This window comes from Anser brachyrhynchus, assembly GCF_964034855.1.
Source record: "Anser brachyrhynchus genome assembly, chromosome: 1".
In the NCBI taxonomy this organism is placed as follows: Eukaryota; Metazoa; Chordata; class Aves; order Anseriformes; family Anatidae; genus Anser; species Anser brachyrhynchus.
In genome coordinates, this window is record NC_137694.1 from 183,061,037 (window position 1) to 183,083,209 (window position 22,173).

A 22,173-nucleotide genomic window follows, 5' to 3' on the forward strand; every position below is an offset into this window, starting at 1 on the left:
GACTCTCAATCACATTACCCCGCTCACTCACACCCTAGTTAGAGACTGATGAAATGATGCTGGGCCATACTGTTCAAAACAGCAGCACAGATTCATTTCTAATTATCTTTTCTTCTACCCACTCTTGCCCTGTCCTAATCCAATGCTTGCACAATGGCAAGCATTAAATACTTCGAATCTGGTGGCTAAAAACCTATGGCCAGAAGAAGTGGCCAAGTAGTAGGATAGCAAGGGTTGGGAGGGACATCCACCCAAAACATGGCTTAAGGCAGGGTCAGCTCCAAAGCTAGATGTGGCTCCGAAGTTAAATCAGGTTGCTGAAGGCATGGTGAAGTGCTTTTGAGTATCTCCAAGGATGGAGGTTCAACAGACCAGCACCTTCAGAGACCTGGTACATACTGAAGTTTACAGCAACTTCAGTTAACCAAAATTCATAATTGTGCATTCATCTTCCCAATCGCCGCTCCAATGAGAAGAACCATACTGGCAAGTGTGGTGGTCAATGGCTGGTGGCCAATGGCTCCGTGTCCAGGTGGGGGCTGGTGACGAGTGGTGTCCCTCAGGGGTCTGTCCTGGGACCGGTGCTGTTTAATGTCTTTAGCAGTGACATAGACAGTGGGATCGAGTGTGCCCTCAGCAAGTCTGCAGATGACACCAAGCTGAGCGGTGCAGTCATACCCCAGCAGGAAGGGATGCCATCCAGAGGGACCTGGGCGGGCTGGAGAAGTGGGCCCACGTGAACCTGATGAGGTTCAACAAGGCCAAGTGCAAGGTGCTGAACCTGGGCAGGGGCAATCCCAGCCATGAGCACAGACTGGGAGAAGAACTCACTGAGAGCAGCCCTGAGGAGAGGGACTTGGGGTTCTGGTGGCCAAAAAGCTGGACAGGAGCCATCAGTGTGCCTGCAGCCCAGCAGGCCCATTTCACCGCAGTCTTGGTGGACATCCTGAGATCAGACAGAAAACAGGAGATTTTGTGGTGGCAGGGAGAGGGCTGGGGTCACTGCCGAGGGGCAACTTAAAGAGGGAGCAGGTAGCCCTGGGGCAAGTGAGGAGGAGCTGGAAGAAGGGAGCACAAAGGCAACAGCCCTGGGGATCGCCTTGGGGAGGAAAGGTCGATAAGAATGAAAACAGCTAAGGATAGCTGTTTTGTTTGTTTGTTTGTTTGTTTGTTTTTCTTTCCCAGATACACACAGAAGAAAAGAAGTGTGGTTTTTTTTGGAAAAGAAAAAAAAAGTTAGAAAACAGGTTGTATAATTCAGTGAAATGGCATTGATATCACTTCAATACACCGAGCAGTTGTATATTAATTTCCTCCTCTTAAATAAACCCTGAAATACTACCTATAAAGGTTCACTGCGTGTAACTCACTGAGACAAACAGGGAGCGAAACCACATGTGCCACCACCTCTTAAAAATGCTAACACCATTGCCAAGTGGTATTGAAAACCAGCCATGCAATTGCGATCACAACAAATGACAAACTACGGTTAAAAACACTTTGGCATTTACAAGGGCTAATTAATTGGCTCTCCTCTAATCTTCTTTCTGATGCTTGATCACGGCATTTAAACCATGATCGACCTCTTGTCTGATAATTGCTATGAGAAATAATTTCCCTGAAGTTCACACGACTGATGAACTATTCTTAAATTCACTTTTTTTATAACCAAACCACCGTCATGCCAGGGTCATGAAGCCACCAGTTTCCGCAGTGAGAGGACAAAGCCGTGCAGTCCCAAGCCAAGTTTCGTAATGGGGGGGAATGCCTTTGGAAAGACCCAAGGGGAGGTTTCCTCAGGAACAAAAACACCATCTCAGGGCAGGCTGGGATCCTCACGTCCCAAGCAGGAGCAGGTATAACAGTCACGGCATTGCTTTGATAGCATTTTTCTGTCATGTACCACTTTCTCCCAGCCAACAGACTGACTCAAGGGCTTGTTCTGCTCGTGGAGAAAGATACACACTTCGCAACTTGTTATTTTCATTGCCTTCAGGAGCAAACGTTGCCTATATCACAAGCTTTGTCCATGTATCAGACACTGCTGCTCTCCACGAGCTCTCTGCTTGAGCAGCACCAGGAGAAAGTAAGGGATGGATTTGCAGAGAAAACCAGGCTTGGGAAAGCAAAATGGACCTGAGGCAGAGAGCAGAAATAATGAGACCAAAGACCCTGAAAATGGAGGAGAAACCAGATGGCAAAAGCTGGTGAGAGGATGGACTTGGTCGTGGTGCTCCCCATCAGGCAATCTGCAGAAGGGGTCCCAGCACCCAGTGACTGGGAAACCCATCAGATCTCCCAAAAAGCCATTCAAGGGTGGAGGAGGAGCGCAGCACTGCGACTAGCTGGAAGTGTCCGCACAGCGTGATTCGGGGTTGAGCATTCACAAAAGCGGAGAAAGCATCGCTCCTTGGTTTGGGTGGGAGAAGGTTGGCAGGGAAGCAAAATGTGTCGGATGTTCCTGTTTCTGCAAGACAAGGTGGGACCCATCCCTGAATCAGGGAATGGATGAGGTCGGAGGACATCTGGACCAACCCTTGCTCGAGCAGCGTGCCGAGGACCATGCCAGGACCCCAGGACCATCACCAGCAAAGAGCAGGTTTGGGGCTGCCACCATGGGTCCTGAGCCTCCAGAGCTGCCCTGAAGGAGATGGGGACAACATCTGCGGTGCCACCAAGCTCTTCAAGACACCTCTGGGGGCAGTGGATGTGTCTGGGTGGCAGTGACTGTGAACATGCACCACGGCAGCAGCTATGGCAGGGCAGCTACAGCTGGTTCAGCCTCCAGTTTTCACCCTGGTGTTCTCCTTTAGAGACCTTTCTTCTCCTGTATTTTCTCCACAGGAAGAACTTGTGGTTTACCTCAATGAGATGTCGTTCTGTCTTCCATAAAGAAAACAGCCTCGATGTTTTTGTTGCTCTTTTCTGCACCCTACTGTAACCACATTAAAAAAATAAAAAAATAAAAATCGATCACTTCGCTATCTATTCCCCAAAAGCATGAGCAGAAGATAAAACCTTCTTGTTCCCTGCCATCGCAGATCTGAAGGCTCCATCAGCCACCTCCACCGCTGCACTCAGTTATTAACTCAGTTATTAACAGAAAGGCACAAATGCAGGAATATTGCAGAACAGGTCACGGCCACCAGCACTCAGACCACACCAGAGCCTTGAACGGTTGCCATCGTTTTCTTCATAGCAGATGCACGCTAATTAAATAATTGCTGTTTCATTTTCGTGGTGGAAATTCACGGAGCTCATTGCTGTCTCCTTGAAGGTGATGGGCCCCAGGAAAGAAAATACCCCCAAGGGAAGGGCATCCAAGAACATACCTGATGTGGGGTTCAGGACTGCATATATACCCACTAGTGCAAGTACTGCTATAAAAGCAACATCAACCTTTTAAAAATGAAAAAGAGATAAAGTAATAAAATAAATAATACATCCAGAAGAAAAAACGCACCCCAAAACCCTAAAACCCAAGGACAGTGCAGGAAATTTCAGCTGTGAAACAACAGCAATGAAAACAGGCTGCCTCATTGAAGTTACTGACTGAGTCAAGGAAATGAAGAAGTCCACGAGTGTTTGTTTTTGTCCCATCCTGCCTGGATTCCAGTTTATTTATACACAGTCTGTGATTTTGATTTCAATTTTTGATTTTTTGATTTTGATTTTAAGCTTTTTTTTAAAGCTTTTTTTATTTTAAGATTTTTGATTTTTTAATTCTTTTTATTTTTTTTTTCATTAGAAGCAGTGAAATAAAGCTGATTTTCAAAAGTTACAGTAATTTTTCTCTTTCCTTTGAATCGAAATGCTTGGGGCAGACAAGTCACAGACCAGCGCAGCAGGCTTTGTGTAAGAAAAATGTCTCGCTTTTCCAAATTAGCTGGAAGGAGAAGAAGGTGTTTTTCCCCTGCTGCCCTATCCCAGCTCCGTGGCAGCACCGCTCTCACCTGGGCAAATGCCCTAAACACGCAGCAGGGAACTGGGAATGAGGAGCTCACAAGCCAAGTTCAGACCACTGGTCTTATTCCCAGTGGGCATGGAGACTGATCTATTCCTTTCACCTCTGCAACCGCCTTTCATACCTTTAAAATGTAAGCCCACCTTAAGCATTATCTTCCATGGACTAAACCACTGCTTCTTTCCTAAGACGTTATACTTAAGGAGGGTTTCACAGAATCACAGAAGGGTTTGGGTTGGAAGGGACATTAAAGATCACCTGGTTCCAACCCCCTGCCATGGGCAGGGACACCTCCCACCAGACCAGGTTGCCCAAGGCCACATCCAACCCTTCCTTTCAGCTCCAAGTTTAAGAAGGCAATGGGGTAGGACATGGCTCTTGTGGGAGTTTGTTCTTTACCCAGCTGGTGAAAAAGATATTTTCCAGCAGAGCTGGCAGTGCTGTAAAGCTGGAGATGTTCCCCTGAATCTGCGCTGCTAAGCATGATGATCCCTGCAAAGTCGTAGTAAGGCTGATGAACCTTCAGGTAAGCTCCCGGGCTCTTTATAAGGTGGTGGCCCTTGGTGCTGGGGCCCTGCGTTGCACCACGGGGAGCTCCAGACCAAGGATATTATCAGCAAGTGTCCCAAGCAGGGGCTGTCCCATGGGGGAGCATGTGTCACGGACACAGGTGGCCCCCCAAATGTGCATGGAGATGCCACCAGGAGGCTTCCCTCGGTCAGGAGTCCCAGAGGAAGCTCCAAACTCTTGACTTGGCTTTTACCACCAGGCTTCTGCTGGTGGTGGTAGCCAAAGCTCAGCACCACCCTGTGCAGTGCCTCAAATGGGCAGCTTTTCACCTAAGTTACCAGTTGCCTGAGGGGAGACAAAAAAAAGCCTCCAGATCCTCAACCCTGACATTGTCACGCTTGCAGCAGTTGTCCTTGAGTAGGTGGATGGGTTTGGGGTAAGAGCAGCAAACGACAGAAACAAACCAAGGGGCTTGAGGGCTCTGAAAACACTTGGCGAGATTCCTGCACCTGTGAGCATGGGAAGCAATCCACAGGTTTATGCCAAGAAGAATCCCAGAGTTTAATAACCTTCAGTTTTGAAGCCTGTAGGATTCACATTTTCAGGTTTTTCTCTCCCATCATTAAGTGCCAAATAGCTTTCTTATTTTTCCTTTAAATTATCATCAAAAATGCAACTGGTTAAGTGAGTAGAACTCCTGGAGTATTTCAAGAGCTCAGAAGTTGACTAAAATACCAAACAGACCTAAAAGCGTGAAAACTGCAAGCAGATTTCTCCCCTTTCCATCAGTTTTTATAATACTAGCACAGACCTGGGGCTGAGTTCTCCTAAAAACTCCTTCCCAGGTACCGATACCCCTGCAAAGCTTAGCGCACGCGGACGTTTCGGTTCGTGCTGCTGTCAGTGAGGTACACCCTGAAACCACGTTGGTTTGGCAGCAGTTTCTCAGCAAGGGGTTAAGCATTTCAGCGGGGCCACGGCACGTGGAGATTACAGGTGCTGAGGGATGCAAGAACTGGAAGGCCACTTTTTTTTTTTTGGTGAAACTACACATTTTTGGGGAAACTTTGGAGATGCTTGACGTAAACTTGAGAATTTGACAAGCCCTCCAAGGACTCCCCCAAGGCACACTTCATGCCCTGAGATGTCCTGCGTGCTGCCATGCTCAAAACAACAAACCCAAGGGCGCAGAGGCTGTTCCCAGAGAACTAATTTCGAATACTCTGTTTCATGGTGACAGGGACGGGGCCAGACCTCACTGTGGTCATTCCTCCTGTAAGCTAGGGCCAGCCCTGGCAATGAGAACAGAAGGCCTTAACCCCTTATTTACAACACCGTCATATATGTAATATATATATTTACAACACCTCACTTCTCCTTCACACACAGGTAATTTATACGGGGATCATCTGGGCTGACAGATGAAGGCAGAGAGCTGTAAAGTCTAACTTTCCTTCAGTTCAAAACACAGGGATCCAAGAATCACGATATTCTTAGGAATGATATATAATGCTGTAACGTCCCTAACATTTTTTTTAAGCTCAAGTAGGAAAAAAACCCACCCTACGTTCCTCTATCAACCCGTACGCTGCTCAGGAAGGGTTTAGCATGAACCCATCTGAGAAGGAAGGTGCTGGAGATCTCCAGGCCCAGCCCAGCAGCACAGCCCAGAGCTGCCTGCTACCACTTCCGCGGACAGGACGGCATCAATGTTAAGCCAACATTGTGAAAATGGAAGCGTTTGGTCCCAGCTGCTCCAGTTCCTGACTTCTCATCTGAACAGGAGGCCACTTCCACGAGCAGTTTGCAGGGACAACGCTGAGGTGGATCTGAGCAGCTCCCATGGATGGCAACGCACACAGGGACAGCGGGGATGGACGGTGGCCATTGTGACAAAACCTTGCCTGTTGGAGCCCAGTTTTCTACTTTTTTTTCCCCCCTTTTCTTCTTGAAAAGTGCTTCCATATGGTTTGGAGTAATTTGTTGTCCTACATATGTATGAAATGAAGCATAATTGTGACACGAAAGGGAGCATTTTTTTATGCAACCAACCAGAAGGAACACAACACAACTAGGCTGCTTTGGTAGAAAAGAACAACTTGAATCACACTCAAAATCATTAACTATTAACTATCAGATTAGAATAACAAAATGGGTTGTATTTAGGGCCTGGATGGATTTTTTTTTTTTTTTAATTTGCCTGTCTGTGGATCTTCTCATTTCTGCTTTAGCAGATCAAGCGAACAAAATGAAAGTGCTTATATTTTAAAAAGTATGAGGGACATCAAGATATCCTCCAGGTTTTATTCTTTCCAAAACGTCTCCTAAAGTAAGGCATTCTTTATTCCAGTGTAGCATCTTCCAAGCCATCAAGGTAGGACCTGCTGGGACATTATCTGCTGGGCAATGCAGATCCAAATCTAACTCACCTCAGCGGAACCCCAAAGGGGTCCCCTGTCTGTCGGGGTCAGGGACGCTGCCATCCGTCCCGGCTGTGGAAAGCCATGGGGACGTCAGCCTCCTGCCTAAGGCTGGTCTTGGTGAAGACCAAGGAGCAGTGCCCACCTGATCATAAAACTCGTGTGGTATCAGCAGTTAGAGCCCAGCACTGGGACCTGGAAAACACGTTTCTGGAGCTCCCCGGTGCTGTGGTGCACCTCCACACCTTTAGCAGAAGTCACTCTTTCATACACAGTTGTGCAGAGTGGCTGCAGCCCACTTACCATGGCCTCCTGTACATGTTTGGGAAACAATTCCCTAAAATAAAACTCAGTAGTAGAACAGTACCCAACGTTTCAGAGATCACTGCGTTAGCTTACTTTATTCATTCTTGTAACATATGTCAAACTTTGATGCGGAGTTCTGCTAACTAATATCTAGTCAAAGACAAAAACCCCTAAGTCGAGATCTGTGAAGACTAAGCAGTTTCATAATTTTCAAAATAAGTTCTTGAATTTTTTATAGTATTTGATAGCAGCTTTTTATTGGTTACAAAACCTAAGCCCATATACAAAATTAGGAACACATTTAGATGCCTCTTTGAAAGAACGTTTTAGTCTATTTTAACTGATAGTTTAAAAAAATAATAAAAACAATGCAATTTTAAACACTGTTCTGAAAACGTAAAAGTGCAGCAATATACTTTGTTTCCTTTATTAACTATGAAATGGTGCAATCCCAATCAAAAGCTGATAAGGTCACAACAGAAGGAACTGAGCGAACGCTTTGTCTTGCTTTACCTCAGTTCTCCGATGTTCACTTTTAATGTAATGCATTGAGTGCAAGAAAAAGATCAAATCTTCACAGTAGTGGAAAACTGTTGTTTTAGTATCAATTTGTATATAACCTGTAGGATAGTAGTGAGTGCAGGCTGAACAGGGTAACCGTCATTCTATATGGCATATAGGGAAACTAAATTGAGTTAGAAGGGGAAATATTTGTTCACAATAACACCTGCTGGAACTCTAATTTCACAAGAACTTTGTGACCTTACCTAACTTTGACTTTTTATTGTTTAGTTTTTTAGCGAACACCACACAGTTTCAAGATCTTAGACTATAGTGTGTGAATAGGATGCAGTTACCATATGAAGCTTCAACTCAACTTTTGGGAAAAGAAAAAAGGCACAATGAACTTCAACTCAATTTTATGTGCACAAGAGTTGAAAAATCTGAGCCACCTTAAAGAGAAATTGATTCTAAAATTTATAAAACCTATAAATAATCAGAGGCCAAACCACTATATTAAAACAGATTATCTAGCAAGTAAAAATCTTGCAGTTTAAACATACGCTTGTATCAAGTTAAGATACAAGACAACTCGCTCTTTAAAGTGGCTCCACCTTGGCAGATATATATTTAATGAATGCACACCTGCTATGCGTTGTTCATCAGTGGAAAAACAGCTGATCCACAAAGCTCTGATGGCATCTGTCCTTATCTTCATCACAGTAAATACAACCCACATCCAATAACTAAATTAGTTTAGATTTTTCTATCCCTTCACATCAATGCATTGGGAAATTACACCCAGTAAACAACAGCAACAAAACCAGTTTGTGTGATAGCTTACAGAATTTCACAAGTATCGATCTTCGCTCCAGCAATACCAAAATCCCTTTGAAAATGACTGGGTCAGGCGATTTTCCAAAAGCAATGACCTCACATACCTTACGTAAAGTTATTTAATGTGCGCTGCACATCGGGTTTATGCTGAATCATGGCAGCTTCCATCCAGCCTCACACATCAACCAGTTTGCATCTTTTGTAATCACGTGAATAAGATTTGAGACTAATTTCTGAATTACTCTTCCAATACTCCAAGAATGAAGCTTTTATGACGCTTCTAAGTAGTTGCTGGTTTGTTGCCAACCACATCATCATAAGCACTGGTTACTAAGTAAAAAATAGTTTAAGACTAAATTACAGTAAACATGAAAGCTCCACAGTTTAAACCCAATATAAATCAACCATATCCAATTATCAATTTAAAACAAAATATATTGACTACTGAAAGTTGAAAGCAAGATTCTTTTTTAACTAATACATTTTTGGACAGATTTTTTTTTTTCTACAGTCTGGGATTCTTGCTTTCAGCTTAAACAGAAGTTCAAGTCCATAACAGGTTTGTAGCTCAGGTAAAATACCATGCACAGCATTTGATTACTTCAAAACAGCAGGAACACACAGGCTGAAGTGAGTGGTCAAATAGGGCTCGCTGTTCTCAAAAATTAGGTATAATGGCAAAGCTTTACCAGTCCAAATCTACAGTTCTTTCTCCAACCCTGGTTTCTGAGGCAGTTAATGAACACACATCAATTACTGATAGATGAAGTAGTTTTTTTGTTTGCTTTAAACTTAAGTGTTTAATCAATTGCCAAGTGTTTTTTTTTTTAAGTTACTTTTATTTCAGTTTCACCAATGAAATTCAATTGGCTTGCATTTTTTAATCTATTCTTCCACATAAAGTATATGAAAATATGTTTGTGGAGGAGGATGATGGAGGCTCAGAGCAAACTGGGCCCCTGTAAAGTCTTCCAAAATGTACGCATCATACCAAAGTGTCTTGATCCACAGCGCACCATTTTCCAAAGAAGCTACTTTTCCGTGGAAAGCCAATGTGCCACCACTATGGAATATTCTTAACAAAACTGCAGATTGCGGTTGTCAGCATGTGGCACCAGGAAAAAGGCAAAAAAAGGTAGTTGGGACTGTTAAAAAGAATTCTGAAACAGTTTAAGAGATCATGCATATGCATTTACAGTCCATGTGATAGTGATGTTTGGCAACTGCAAAGTGACCGATACATGGCTTGCTTTAGAAGCATCAAAACGAAGAGGCATGTGTGTCTTGGAGCCTTTTGTTTCTTCACTTGGTAGCCATCTGGTGGTGCTTCATACTGGTGTGGGACAGAGAAGCTGCACTTTTTTGAATTTAAAAATTAAATTCTTTTGTTTGAAGGTTGGCCGTTGGGTCGAAATTGTAAGTACCTCCTTGAGTGGCTTCAGGAATGAGACTGGGATCTTCATCGATCTGTGAAATAAAGCAACAAAAGTGCATCAGAGGCCAATTCCCAGCACAATCCAGCACACGTAAGCGAGATTCACAAACCTTCATCTATTTATTAAGCATTATTGCAATAAAATTAGATTAGTTTTTTCAATTCAATTCCTCAGCTTTGTTTAAAAAGATCAACACATCAGCTCTGTTCTAATACCATTGGGGGAACAGAAAATCAACATGGCTAGAGACTGCTCAGTCAAAGCTGTTGCTATTTTAGCAGTGCAATTTAATTTTCAATGCCAATTTCCAGCACTTCTTCAGTTGGCTGATCACTAGATGTAAATTCCAAAATTAGTTTTGTACTTTCTCCCATTTATTGCAACATGAAAATTTTTATTAGCAGCTGATAGAAAGACTTGTATAAAGCTTAAAAGAATAATTGGCATCTCCTATTAGGATCTGAAGGATTTAGACTAACTCATTTCAGAGCAGTTTTACGTAATTCCCGTAAGAGCAATCTGAAATATTTTTAAACCAAAAATACTTTATGAATATAGAATGCAAGGCATCTGCACCCAACTTTATCCAACTTCCTCAGGGCTGTGAGGATTTACGCGTTCACTGCCATAACTGCCTCTAGAAACCACAAGTACCAGTGGCAGTACCCTCAACCTGCACAACTTCAACCCCTACCCATCCTCCTCCAAATCACCAGCAGCACCCGTGCCCGGAACACACCGTCCCTACAATTCAGGCTGTAGCAGTCACACGCTGGTTCAAACTGTGTGTCATTTTGGAAGCACATATAAGAGCCCTTGTGGGGTCTAAAGAGGTTTCTGAGGTCTGTCATTGGAGTAGTGCAGACTTCTGAACTGACACACCTCAAGTCTTTATGTTTCTTTCTACTTTGGGCGACTTAAGGGCTAAATTGGAAGGAGGGATTAAGGCATCTGGGGACATCAACAATTCGCAGGAGGAAGACTAGGGCATGTCACTACCAAATGAAGATCTAATCTGGTTTCAGAATGCTTTGCAAATGTTTGTGAGTTGATAAATTAGCACTTCTGCCTTCTGGAGGGGTACTACAAAGTAATGTTAAAGAAGTTCTCCTATCTTTTATGAAATAAACAAGTCAGGAAGCTATCAGTGCTGGTCCTAAAGTACCTGCCAACTGCCTGTGCACTTTACAGGGCTGACTCAGCAAAGGAGCATTTGGGATTAACAATGAAGGGGTGAATATCTAGTGACCAGCAACATCTTATGAGAACACAGAAACTCAGAAGCTCCTGAAGTGACAGAAGGCAGGAATACTCCTGGGCAGTCAAGCTTAACACTACCAAGGAGGCAAACATAACCACTCTCTTCTCTCCTTCGGGCAATTTGGATTTCGTTTCAGTTTTTTTTTTTTCCTTGTTTGTTTGCATTGGTACTAAACTGACAAGGGTTCATTTTGCCACTTACAGTTACTGCCTCAAAATTTGTTTGTTGCTGTGTTTTAGTTCCAATCTGCCAATTATGGAATTTCTACAATTCCTAGTAAGTTTCAGAAACTCCAGAACACGTGCTACCAGTATAAGCAATAATTTGAAGTAAAGTCTCGCTCCCAAGTAAAGGAGGTAAATTCAGCCAATTAGGCACAGGCTAAATCACATCAGTTTATGTAAAAAGTAAATGCACAAAAGGGAGTACTAACCTCAACAGGGGTATTTTTCCACCCACACCAACCAGACTGTGCTCTTCAGTTAACTACGGAAGTCTCAGAGCCATTACGGAGATTATTAGACACTGCCCACAGAATCATTAAAAGCATAGGGAACTTTTCACAGATCTTAACTTTTGGTGACTAACCTCACAGCTGCACGATGGGACCATAAATGGAAAATTAGGAAGTCATAAAATTAGAGCTGATATCTGAAGAGTTCAATTTATGAGGCTTGTTAGCCAAAAGAACCGAAGACACAGTACTGCCAGGTTGCAGAAGTGCAAACACCCTACAAGGCCTAGAAAAGGCAACCATTATTCCTCCTCAAATTATTTGCTGAAGTGTTTCTGAGGCACTCACAAGCAGCCAGCAGCAGGAAGAGCTGGAAACCAAACTGTCAAAATGTCTACTCGGGATGCAAGAAAATATCTGATGGTCTAGCTCAATCAGCTGCAGAGAGTTTTCTGGTTTTAATGACTCTCTTCAATGCAGAATCCAGACTGAGCAATTACAGAGCTGAAATACAGTAATCTATCTGAAATTAAGGATCTGCTCCGCCACTCCTAAGACTGATGTATGAGAAAGCAAAGCAGGAGAGCCAGAGAACTGTTTTGACTCTAATCACAAGTAATTACATGTCAATGTACAGGTCAATATAACATTAGGTCAGCATCAATCAATTTGTTTAACTAAAACGAGATCACTCATCATAATGTTGCTACAGAAGTTCTTGATATTGAGAAACTCTTCAAAGACTTTCAATTAAGGGAAGGTGAACTGAAAAAGGAACAGGAAAACTGACCTCCCGGCCAACCTATTATCACAACTGGAACTGAGCAACAGTGACAACGTACATACTACGATAACAGTAACAGCACAGCACATATGCTTTTCAATCCTTAGCATACTTACATCATCACCAGAGAAATACTGATCTATGATTTCAAATGCTAGTTTATAAATGTCTTCATTCTCATGCTGTTGCAAGGCTTCAATTTTCTCTAACCCTGGATAAAAGAAAAAGGAGAAGAATTTTAAGTTTAATCTAAAGTGAGTTACTAACTACTTTGAAAAAAAAAAGAAAACAAGAAAAATCATGAGAGATTACTAAAGAAACATAATAAAAAAGATGCAGCTCAGTTTCCAAGTATTATCTACACAATAGCTATCTTTGTCTCCAAGATTTTAAAAAAAATAGTTTGTGAACCTTTGCATGCCATGGAATATCCCATTTTATGAACACAGGATAAGGGAATTTTCTCTCTTTTTAGATAAAATTCTCTGTACTTCTGTGTTTGTTTTTTCATTTTTAAATTATTTTTTAAGACTTCTGCTGTCTAACATGTAGCTTTTGTCCCAGTCATTGTGCCTTCTGCATATATGAATAAGGAAGTGGCATTATTTGTGAGTTGCATACAATTTTTAAACAATAAGGCAACAAAGTCTCATGCTAAGAGCAGCTTAAAACTATAGTCCCATTTTCAAACTGGATGTGGTATACACAAGGGAAAAGTTTTCAATACACTAAGTTCTTAAACATCCATTTAGTGCTACCTTACTCTACTATATCAACTAAAATTGTAGTCCCAAACTGGGAAAAAACAAGGAAGCCTTGAAGAAAATAGGGAGGCTTGTAGCTTGTTAATACTAAGTTTGCAATACTTTGTTAATACTGAGTAAATACTAAGACTGCAATATCCGAAAGCCTGACTCCTCATCCTGTTTCGGTCTTAATGGAATTATGATCCTCACATCTGCTTCCAAAGCAGTAATTAAAGCAAGAATTGTGTTTTACCACACAACCAACTATATGCAACAGCCAAATGAAAAGAAATACAATTCTCATTTAAGTCTAGAAATACCTAAGCTACAGAAAGCTCCTCCACTGACTGCCTCCAACATGACCATCCCCAAAACAAGCTAAACAGGAAAGTGTGTCATTTTCCTCATTGCAAAAGTCTCGATTGCTTATTTAAATAGCCCACGGTCACAAAAATGCTGTACTAAACATCAACAACGGCCAGAAGACAGAATAAAATTCAGTAAATTAATTTTTTAAAAAGCCTAAAAAGCACTTACCTCCACACTCTTCTATAATTTCAGCTATTGAGCTGGCCTCATCACCAGCCATTATCAGGATGTTTTTCAGACCATCCAGCACCACCTGTACCACTTGAGAATCCTTTACTGAGAGTAGATTGCAGAATGGCGGGATTACGTTTTGCTGTACAAGGTATTCAACCTAAATAATAGGAAAAAAATCCTTTGAACAAAGCATCCAAAATGCTTTGAACATTTTACTTCTTACAAATGGCTGCACGTACAATGTTTTCAGGACAATTTGAAATCCTACTACACATACCTGATCTTTTCTCCCACTTATTGTCAAATTGCTAATTGCCCAAGCAGCTTCCTTTTGTGTTCCAAAGTCCCCCTGAAGAATAAAATTAATAGCTCATTAAAATCCACATGGAAACATCTGTCAAGCTTATTATTAAAAATCACCGACTCCTCATGTCAGGTTTATAAAAAGACGATGACAAGTCACATAGCTGATAGTTTGACTGACCTTAGCCAGCTGGTGTATGATCATAGGGATTAGACCAGCATCTATTACAGCCTGAACTTGTTGTTGGTTTCCTGCTGTGATATTGGAAAGGAACCAAACTGCTTCCTAAAAATGGAAAAAATAAAAAAGCAAAGCACTTTTCAAAAACAGTCAACAGATAAAAAAAACAAACCGAACAAAACAACCTCAAATCCTCAACTCATACAATGACCAATCTCTAAACAGAGCCTCCGGGTTTCCTCCCCACTAGCACTTCCAGCACACAACCTTTATTGCACTGTGAAAGCCAAACATGCAGGGGATCAATACAAAACTGATATGATTAATTCACTGGGCCAGATTATTACTTACACAAGGAGTGTTTCCATTCGCTGGGAGTGATACTGACTTAAACCTTACATCCACTTTGCGCTGCTGGAATCACAGCCACATTTTAAACTTTTGATCAGTTTTGCAAAGAAAATCAGTAAAACCCCATATAAAAAGGGACTTCTGTAATATTTGACCTGACAGCTCAGCAGTAGCTTTCTGTGCTTCCAGCTCCCATTTTGTTCCTGAAACATGAAGTACAGCTTATAAAGCTCATTCGAGTTTTCCCATTAATTATCAGACAGGACAGGACTCTCAGTCCTCAGACCTTACTCAGCAGTTATCGCTTTCAGGTGGTTCCTCAGCATAGATAACATTTAATGGCAGCAACAAATTCATGGTTACAATGGGGGATACTTGTCAAGACAATTGAGAACATCTTAAAAAAGCTCTAATCTTTACTAAAACCAGACTTTAATAAGCCATCAAAGAGCCAATTACAAAGTACTGCAGAAAACAATGGGTTCCATTTTCCAGGGATGTATATCTGACTTTTATTTGCTCCTCACAACATTTATTAAAAAACTCGAAGGTGTTTATACACTCCCCTTATACAATAATAGTTCATTTCTTGGCATTCAAAAGCACTGAATCTTGGCATTTCTCGTTCTTTCCTGAGTGCTAGAAGGGCAGGCAGAAACAAATCATAGCTGTTTGAACTGTCAAAGATTAACTTCTTCAGTGCTCTTGGCAGTTGCCAGGCCCTGAAGACATAGATTCCTCACTAACAGATTTCCCCTCAGTGGTAAGCTAAAATAGGGAAATAAAGATAAACAAAGACAAAGATAAGTGTAAGATAAGTGTAAGATAAACAAAAGGCGAGAGAAACGAAAAAACTTCCTCCTCAACCAGTCCCATCTCCGCAGGGAAAGATGGCATGATGATTAACAAAAATTATTAACAAAAAACATCATCAAATACAGCTCTGGAAAAGAGGCCATTGATCACATTCTTTCCTCTAACTCTCCCTATACCACCCAGTCCTCTGCAGAAGCAAAGTTCCCTCTGCCAGAAGGAAGGAGAGGAAACCCAGGGATAGTTTTCAAAAAAGGGCAGTGGTATTCCCTACTCCCTTGAAAGCGAGGACTGACAACAGAAGAGAAAAAACTCCGCAATGAAAAAGGTGTTATTTCATCAAGCCTCTTTAATTTTGCTGAGTGGAAAAACTGGATCAATCTCACCCATCTTACTGGACTCAACCCAAAGTAACAATCCTTACATATGAAAAACCCTAATGCAAGTTCAGCAATTACTCACTGTGCAAGCAGACTGAAAAAAAGTATCACACTTAAAAGCAAAAACCATCAGTCCTCCCAAAAAGCACTGGGCATCAACACCAATGCACAGATCCCCAGTATGCCTGGTTGGCTTCAGCCCTAATTAAGCACCAGCCTCAAAGGCTGCTGCATCTTTATGCAGAATTGCTGACATCCCAGAGATAACAGCTATAAGAAATTCTTCTCTAACGTGCTACAGACTACTGTTCTACATTTTAAACAACAAGATTAAGTTAGGAAGAAGCAGATCATAATATACCTTGTTTATCTTCTCTTTTGGATGCGTCAGGAGGTTTGGGAAGTAAGACAAAACATCACAATTGAGAACAACTTGTGTCTGTTCATCAGTACCAGTTACTATGTTGCCTACTGCTCTCAGTGCTGCTGTCTGAATATCCGAAGTGGGAAGGAAAAAAAAAATTGCATGTTAAAGACGTTGCTGTTACTTATGCTAAAACAAAGATCATTTTAAAATGCCTCTACAAAAACACTTTGCGAAACACAATTTAGCACTTCAGCCTGCCAGCTACACTCTAAAAAGGGGTGCTGTTTCACCAGAACAGAAACACATACTACAGAATTTTACTCAATAGATGCACTGCAGCCCAACTCCAAAAGTGTAAAGACTAGAAAGTAAAAGGGTATTAAAACAATAAAATAATTCATTGTGTATCTGATCTGATTTACAATAAATGTATCTAGGTCTTGACTATGTCTGCCAATATTGCTTACTTTTCGATTCAGGTCTCCACTGCAGTATTAAAAAAAAAAAAGACTACTTTTATTCTTATTGACTCTTACTTGACTTTCAAAAATGTACGCTATACTCTTATGTATTAGTTATTTAGTGCTTTATAAGTGACAGAATACTGGAGGGACTTGTTTTCATCAAATGAACTGGCCTGACAAATTTCAAGACAGCCAAGTCTCATCCAAAGTCCAAACTAAACAAACATGATAAATGCGCAGACATAGAAAAAAAAACCCTTCCACATTCCAATGGTTAGTTTATAAAAATCAAGGACATATTAACTAACTTTAAGTTTCCCTTCGTTTTTGAAATTAATCAAACAAGGTCAGTTACCCTACCTTTTGTAGATAACCAGAAATTTACTCTACTAAAAGGACTAAGAATCTGCAAATATTTTAACATTCAGCAAGTCTCAAAATCATAGCTGATTTCCATGAGCTATTCAGATGCTGCAACCATACATGTGGCAACAGAAAAAAAGAGTATATATAATTTGGAAAATGTAAAACCTATTGTCATTAAGTATTCTAGGAGCACAAAAGGAATGCACCGCTGGTAATCACCCAATGGAAGTTAATGTTTAACCTGTCACTAACAAAATCAAAGAAATCTCAAAACAACTTCAATGTAATTTTAAATTACCTTTTTTCCTTAGTGTAGGTAACATTTTTGTTCAGTTTACCTACAACAAATGTAGCTATAAATGCTCGTCTCAGAACACCACTAATAAATACTTGGAAGCACATTTTTTAAAGCAAATAGGTTACAAAAGACTATTCAAAGACACTGAAGCAGACTTACTTGAACTTTAACCTCCTGATGACTCAGAAGGGGAACTAGGAAAGGTACAACTCCTGAATCAATCACCATTTGTATCTGTTCATTACCACCGTCTGTTAAGTAGGACAGAGCCCAAACGGTGTCCACAAGAATCTACAAGTTGGAAAGAACATGGTTTATAGATTGAATAGCAAGATCCGTATAGCCCAGTCTTAATTTAGCGATCAACATTCCACACATCTGGGTAAAAAAGAAGCATGCAACTCCGCTACAGGAAAAACACAAATACTATAATGCAAACTGATTTGTAGAATTTTAGATTATTAGGTACACCTATGATAACTGGGGTCATTTGTACCATGAAAATAATTTCTATGTCCTCTTTTTTTTTTTTTTTTTAACTAAACACCACGTTTTGGTGCATAAAATTACAGCACACATCACCTGACTAAAGTAAATTTTTTGGCTTGGTTTGCATTTCACAGATTGATGATCAGCTCAGGTAAGTAACTATGCTAGTAACTTTCTGAATACAATACTGAGCCAGCCTCCTGGCCCTGCCCTAATCTGTTAGATGTGCTATCTTCTGATTACAGAATACCTAAATTCCCATGGTATGTAATCCATCTATATACACTTTAACATTTCTGATCCATAGTGCGGTTTTGAAGTTAAACTGCAAACTATCCTCAACGTATCCTCTTTGGCCTTCATATCGAGATTAAAATCCACAGCAAAGAACTTCTTACACCAGCTAAAGGAGTAACAGCTATTGTAAGGTGGCAACTGTTCAAGCAAAGGGAAAAAACACAAAGGAATGATTATCATGCAGGGCACTCTTAGTATCTTAAAGAAAGTAATGACTACATCACTGACGACTCGATAAGGATGATTTGAGAGCCCTCAAAAAAAAAAAAAAAGGAAAGGTACAAAAGTTACTGTTATTTTAAAGGAAGTTTTTGAAGCAGAAACAAAGCTAGCAGAAAGAGTGGTAATATCCCATCACTTAGAGATGATGTTAGGAACTGCAGGAAAAGAAATCTGGACCCCACTGAGGGAGTCATCTGTTGAGGTATCTGGATCTCTGCATTTCTAAGTAGATGTCCACTGCAAACCAAAGCAAAGCAGTTGCTCTCTGTAATAGTAATGAAGACTAAGGCCTGAATTCATTGCACTTAAGTGAAGTGCCTAAATTAAGAGCAGAGTTAGCCTATTCTCCCTCTATATTCTGCATGCTAAGGCACCTTTTATATTCTGTGTACTAAAACACCTTTTGAATGTGGCTCTCATCCGGTTTACCACGATGAGCTTAGAGCAACAGGCTCCAAATCTAAGCATCTTAATTATATTCTGAGATCAGATGGTCTGAACTTGTGTTTGAAAGGCTTTGTAGGCAGAGCTTGTGCCCAGGCTGAGTGCTCCATGGTAAGCAAAAAGGAGCCAGTGGCCCAGCTCACTGAGACTTAAGGGAGCTTCAAATGGGAACGGCACAACTTGCACCCAAATAGCAACTTGGGAGCCAGCTTCCCCTCCCTGACAACTTAACCAAAAGAAACCTCATCTGCTATTTCCATAAAGGCACCTGCATTCTACTTTTAAAAGAGGTACCCATCCAAAATTTCCAGCTATTAGGACAGCTAAATAGTACTGAAGATGTGGGAAGGACTGTAAAGTCCTGTCCCATAGGCTGTCTCCACCCATTTCCAGGGACCAGACAGCACGGACCTAACGCTCTCCTGACACAGCCTGCTGCTGCCCTCACCCACTAACGCCACAGGGACAGCAGAACGTGCTGCAGTGGAGCCGGTATCGCAGCAGAAGCAGTGAGAGATGGTGCCTCACCAGTTTGCTGCCCCACAGCCCTGTTGGTGACGAGAGCAGCAGCCGCCAGAAGTGCTCACAGTACTGTTGGCTGACCTACCTGCATCACTGACTCATCTCCAAAGATAGGTTTGCTGCTCCAATACTCAGAGGCTGGGACCACAGTGGTACCTCCAAACTAGCACCTGACTCTCGGGATCAAAAAGATGGGCACCCTAATTGAGATCAGTCAAAACCTGGCATCACATAGTCTCATATCTAATTTAAGAAGCTCTCACATAATCATTGCTTGCAAAAAGCTTTCAAATTTGGCAGGAAAAAAGAAAAAGCCTATAGGTTAGATACATTTTGGTTTTACTACGAGTTTCCATTCAGGTTTGTCCAAATCACGAATTGCAAAGTCACCATGTGCTGTCTCCCACTCATATTACACTGGGAAAACTCTGGCAAAATCCCAAATTAAACTGTTGGCAAATATTTGTGGAGCCATGCCCACTACACCATTAAAAAAGCAGCAGAAACACCACCACCTCGTTGTGGAAACAGATAACCTAAGACATCTCCACCAACCTTATGTCCTACCCCTAGACACACCGCAAAGGTTCCATTTTTGCTTCCCTAATTTGGAGGTCACTACGGGGAGCAACAGTCCAAGACATTACAAAGTCCTGACAGGAGGAGGAGTAGAAAAGCAGCTCAGTAACCCTTAGTTATACAGATCTTGGTTCCTGAAGTCATGATGTAAGACCTCAGGAGGTAAGTCCAGATCTCTAGGACTTTACTTTGAGAATGTATGTAAAACCACGGTTCAGGAATGTGGGAAGTACTGAAGGTTTAGCATTAAAAATCTGAAGAGAAGTTGTTGAAGGTGCCACAGAACAATAGCTGATTGATATTTACTTAAATATATTTTTATATGTGATTTCTTTAGTTAAACAGGTTGCAAATTGAGGCACCCAACAGGTTGTAAAAATCCGAATTACCCACAAAATTACAGTATTTGATCCAACTAATATACAGAATTATACATATCTTTGCACACATGTATTATATATCAGCTATTCAAAATTACAAATTGGGGCAGAATTAAGTCAAGTCAATAGTAAAGATCACAATTCTAAATTTTCAGTGCTCAATTCTGCAAAATAGTATTTTTTAAAATGTAATTTCTAACGTAAATATAAGCCTTTTAGAAAAGATATTTTAGGAGTGGTGCTTGCACTTCATTTTTCATGGTCTGAATGGCTAGCTATAATAATCTTAGCATCTAATTGTCCATTTACTGCTTAAGTATATGTAAATTAACACACAAAAACAAATTAAGCACCAACAAAATCTTATAGCATTTTCTCTTAGAGAAAACAATCTAAATATTTAGAACTTTAGAAATTACTTACATTTATATCTGTATGGTAAATGAGAACACACAATGCTGGCAAAATCTGAAAAGAAGTTCATTAGTCATTAGAGTAGAATAAAATTTGCTGTGTAAACACGAATCCAAGTAGTGCAGTCACAAAACTTGAGACTCGAGACTAATGTTTGAGACTGCATTAGTACATTACTCATGTATTTCCCAGCAACTGCTCATTCCCTCCCCCAAAGTATGTATAAAAATATATTTTATTTAAAATTTGTAAAAATACAAGGAAGTAATTTATTTCAAAGACACACAGAGAGCAGACTAGACTTAGAGAAAACACAAAAACACCATAAATAAGACATCTCCCTGCTATTTATGAAAGCTTAAAGTTATTGAAAAACATAGTAAAAATTATTTACATAAAACCCTCTTTGGATTGAAATAAAATTATACATTTTTGTATTCATGTACAGAGAAAGTATATAACTGAGTAATGGCAAGACTGCTTATAACAGTGGTTTTTTTTTTTTTTAATTTGGTAAATTCTTACTTCTAAGAGTTTCTGCTTCATTTTGGAGAATACATTGGAGTTTACTCACTACCAATCTTACCCTTCCAATCTTCACACAGCTTCAAAAACCGCACCTGGGCTTTGGAATTTATCTTAAAATGAAGAGCTTTACTTACAACTGTAGTTCTAGTCAAATAACTTTACTAGATGCGCCTACTCTAAACACTGTATTTGTTCACCAGTTTAAAAAGATTTGCAGATGCTTCTCAAGTGAGGACTTGACAATGACTGCATGTTCACAACTAATCAAAACACAAACTACACTACATTCAATATATGTATTTCCTCTTACTGAAAATAATTGCGTTTGAATAATCCTATATACAGAATATATATAGAACCCTGTTTGTAGTCTTTTTTGATAAAAATATTAAATGCTGAGTACGTTAACACTTTCTAGAGTGTTAATTTTGTTGCATCCATTCTAATATATGAATAATCAATCTTCAGTTTCAGATGTTATGAGTAGTTTTGCTATAATCTCAGTAAGAAGCACCAAATTGGTCAAATTACTTCATTTAATAACTGGTAAGTGACAGAAGACAGTGGCAAAAGACATACATAAATTCATAGTATGACAATGTGAAATATCTAGCTTCTAGCCCAGAGTATAAAAAATTATCTCTCTTGTAATTCTTTATTTACCTCCTGAACTGTCTCCATAGGCGGTGGGGGGTCCTTATTCCTGCAGAGATTTACAATGACCCATGTGACGTTCCGAAGGAAGGTGATGGGAATGGAGGGATTGATGAAGGACAGAAGAGGTTTGACAACTCCCAGTGATATGACATAATCTCTACACTGAGGACCATCACCTACAGAAATGAAAATTGTTGTAAAAGAAATTACATTAAAAATGGAAAATCTTGAAATGTATGCAATGACATGTCGGGATACTGAAATTCTATGTTTCCTCACCAATAGTTTACTACTAAAAGTTTGTGTTCAATTAAATATACATACGTACGGATATGTATGTATATTTTAGGAGACAC

General features: G+C 40.6%; 1 protein-coding gene across 1 annotated transcript in view; it reads right to left on the minus strand.

Annotated features, from left to right (window-relative positions):
* Positions 1–7,428: 7,428 nt before the first annotated feature.
* KPNA3 (karyopherin subunit alpha 3) overlaps positions 7,429–22,173 on the minus strand; it is a 52,602-nt gene continuing 37,857 nt past the window's right edge. The window contains exons 9-17 of the mRNA XM_080608039.1: positions 21,824–21,993; positions 20,642–20,686; positions 17,445–17,576; positions 16,152–16,280; positions 14,247–14,351; positions 14,040–14,111; positions 13,757–13,919; positions 12,590–12,684; positions 7,429–10,005 (exon numbers count right to left, since the gene is read on the minus strand). Of these exons, the coding sequence (XP_080464165.1) occupies positions 9,907–10,005; positions 12,590–12,684; positions 13,757–13,919; positions 14,040–14,111; positions 14,247–14,351; positions 16,152–16,280; positions 17,445–17,576; positions 20,642–20,686; positions 21,824–21,993 (1,010 nt within the window). The 3' untranslated portion in view covers positions 7,429–9,906. The remainder of the gene's footprint in view (positions 10,006–12,589; positions 12,685–13,756; positions 13,920–14,039; positions 14,112–14,246; positions 14,352–16,151; positions 16,281–17,444; positions 17,577–20,641; positions 20,687–21,823; positions 21,994–22,173) is intronic.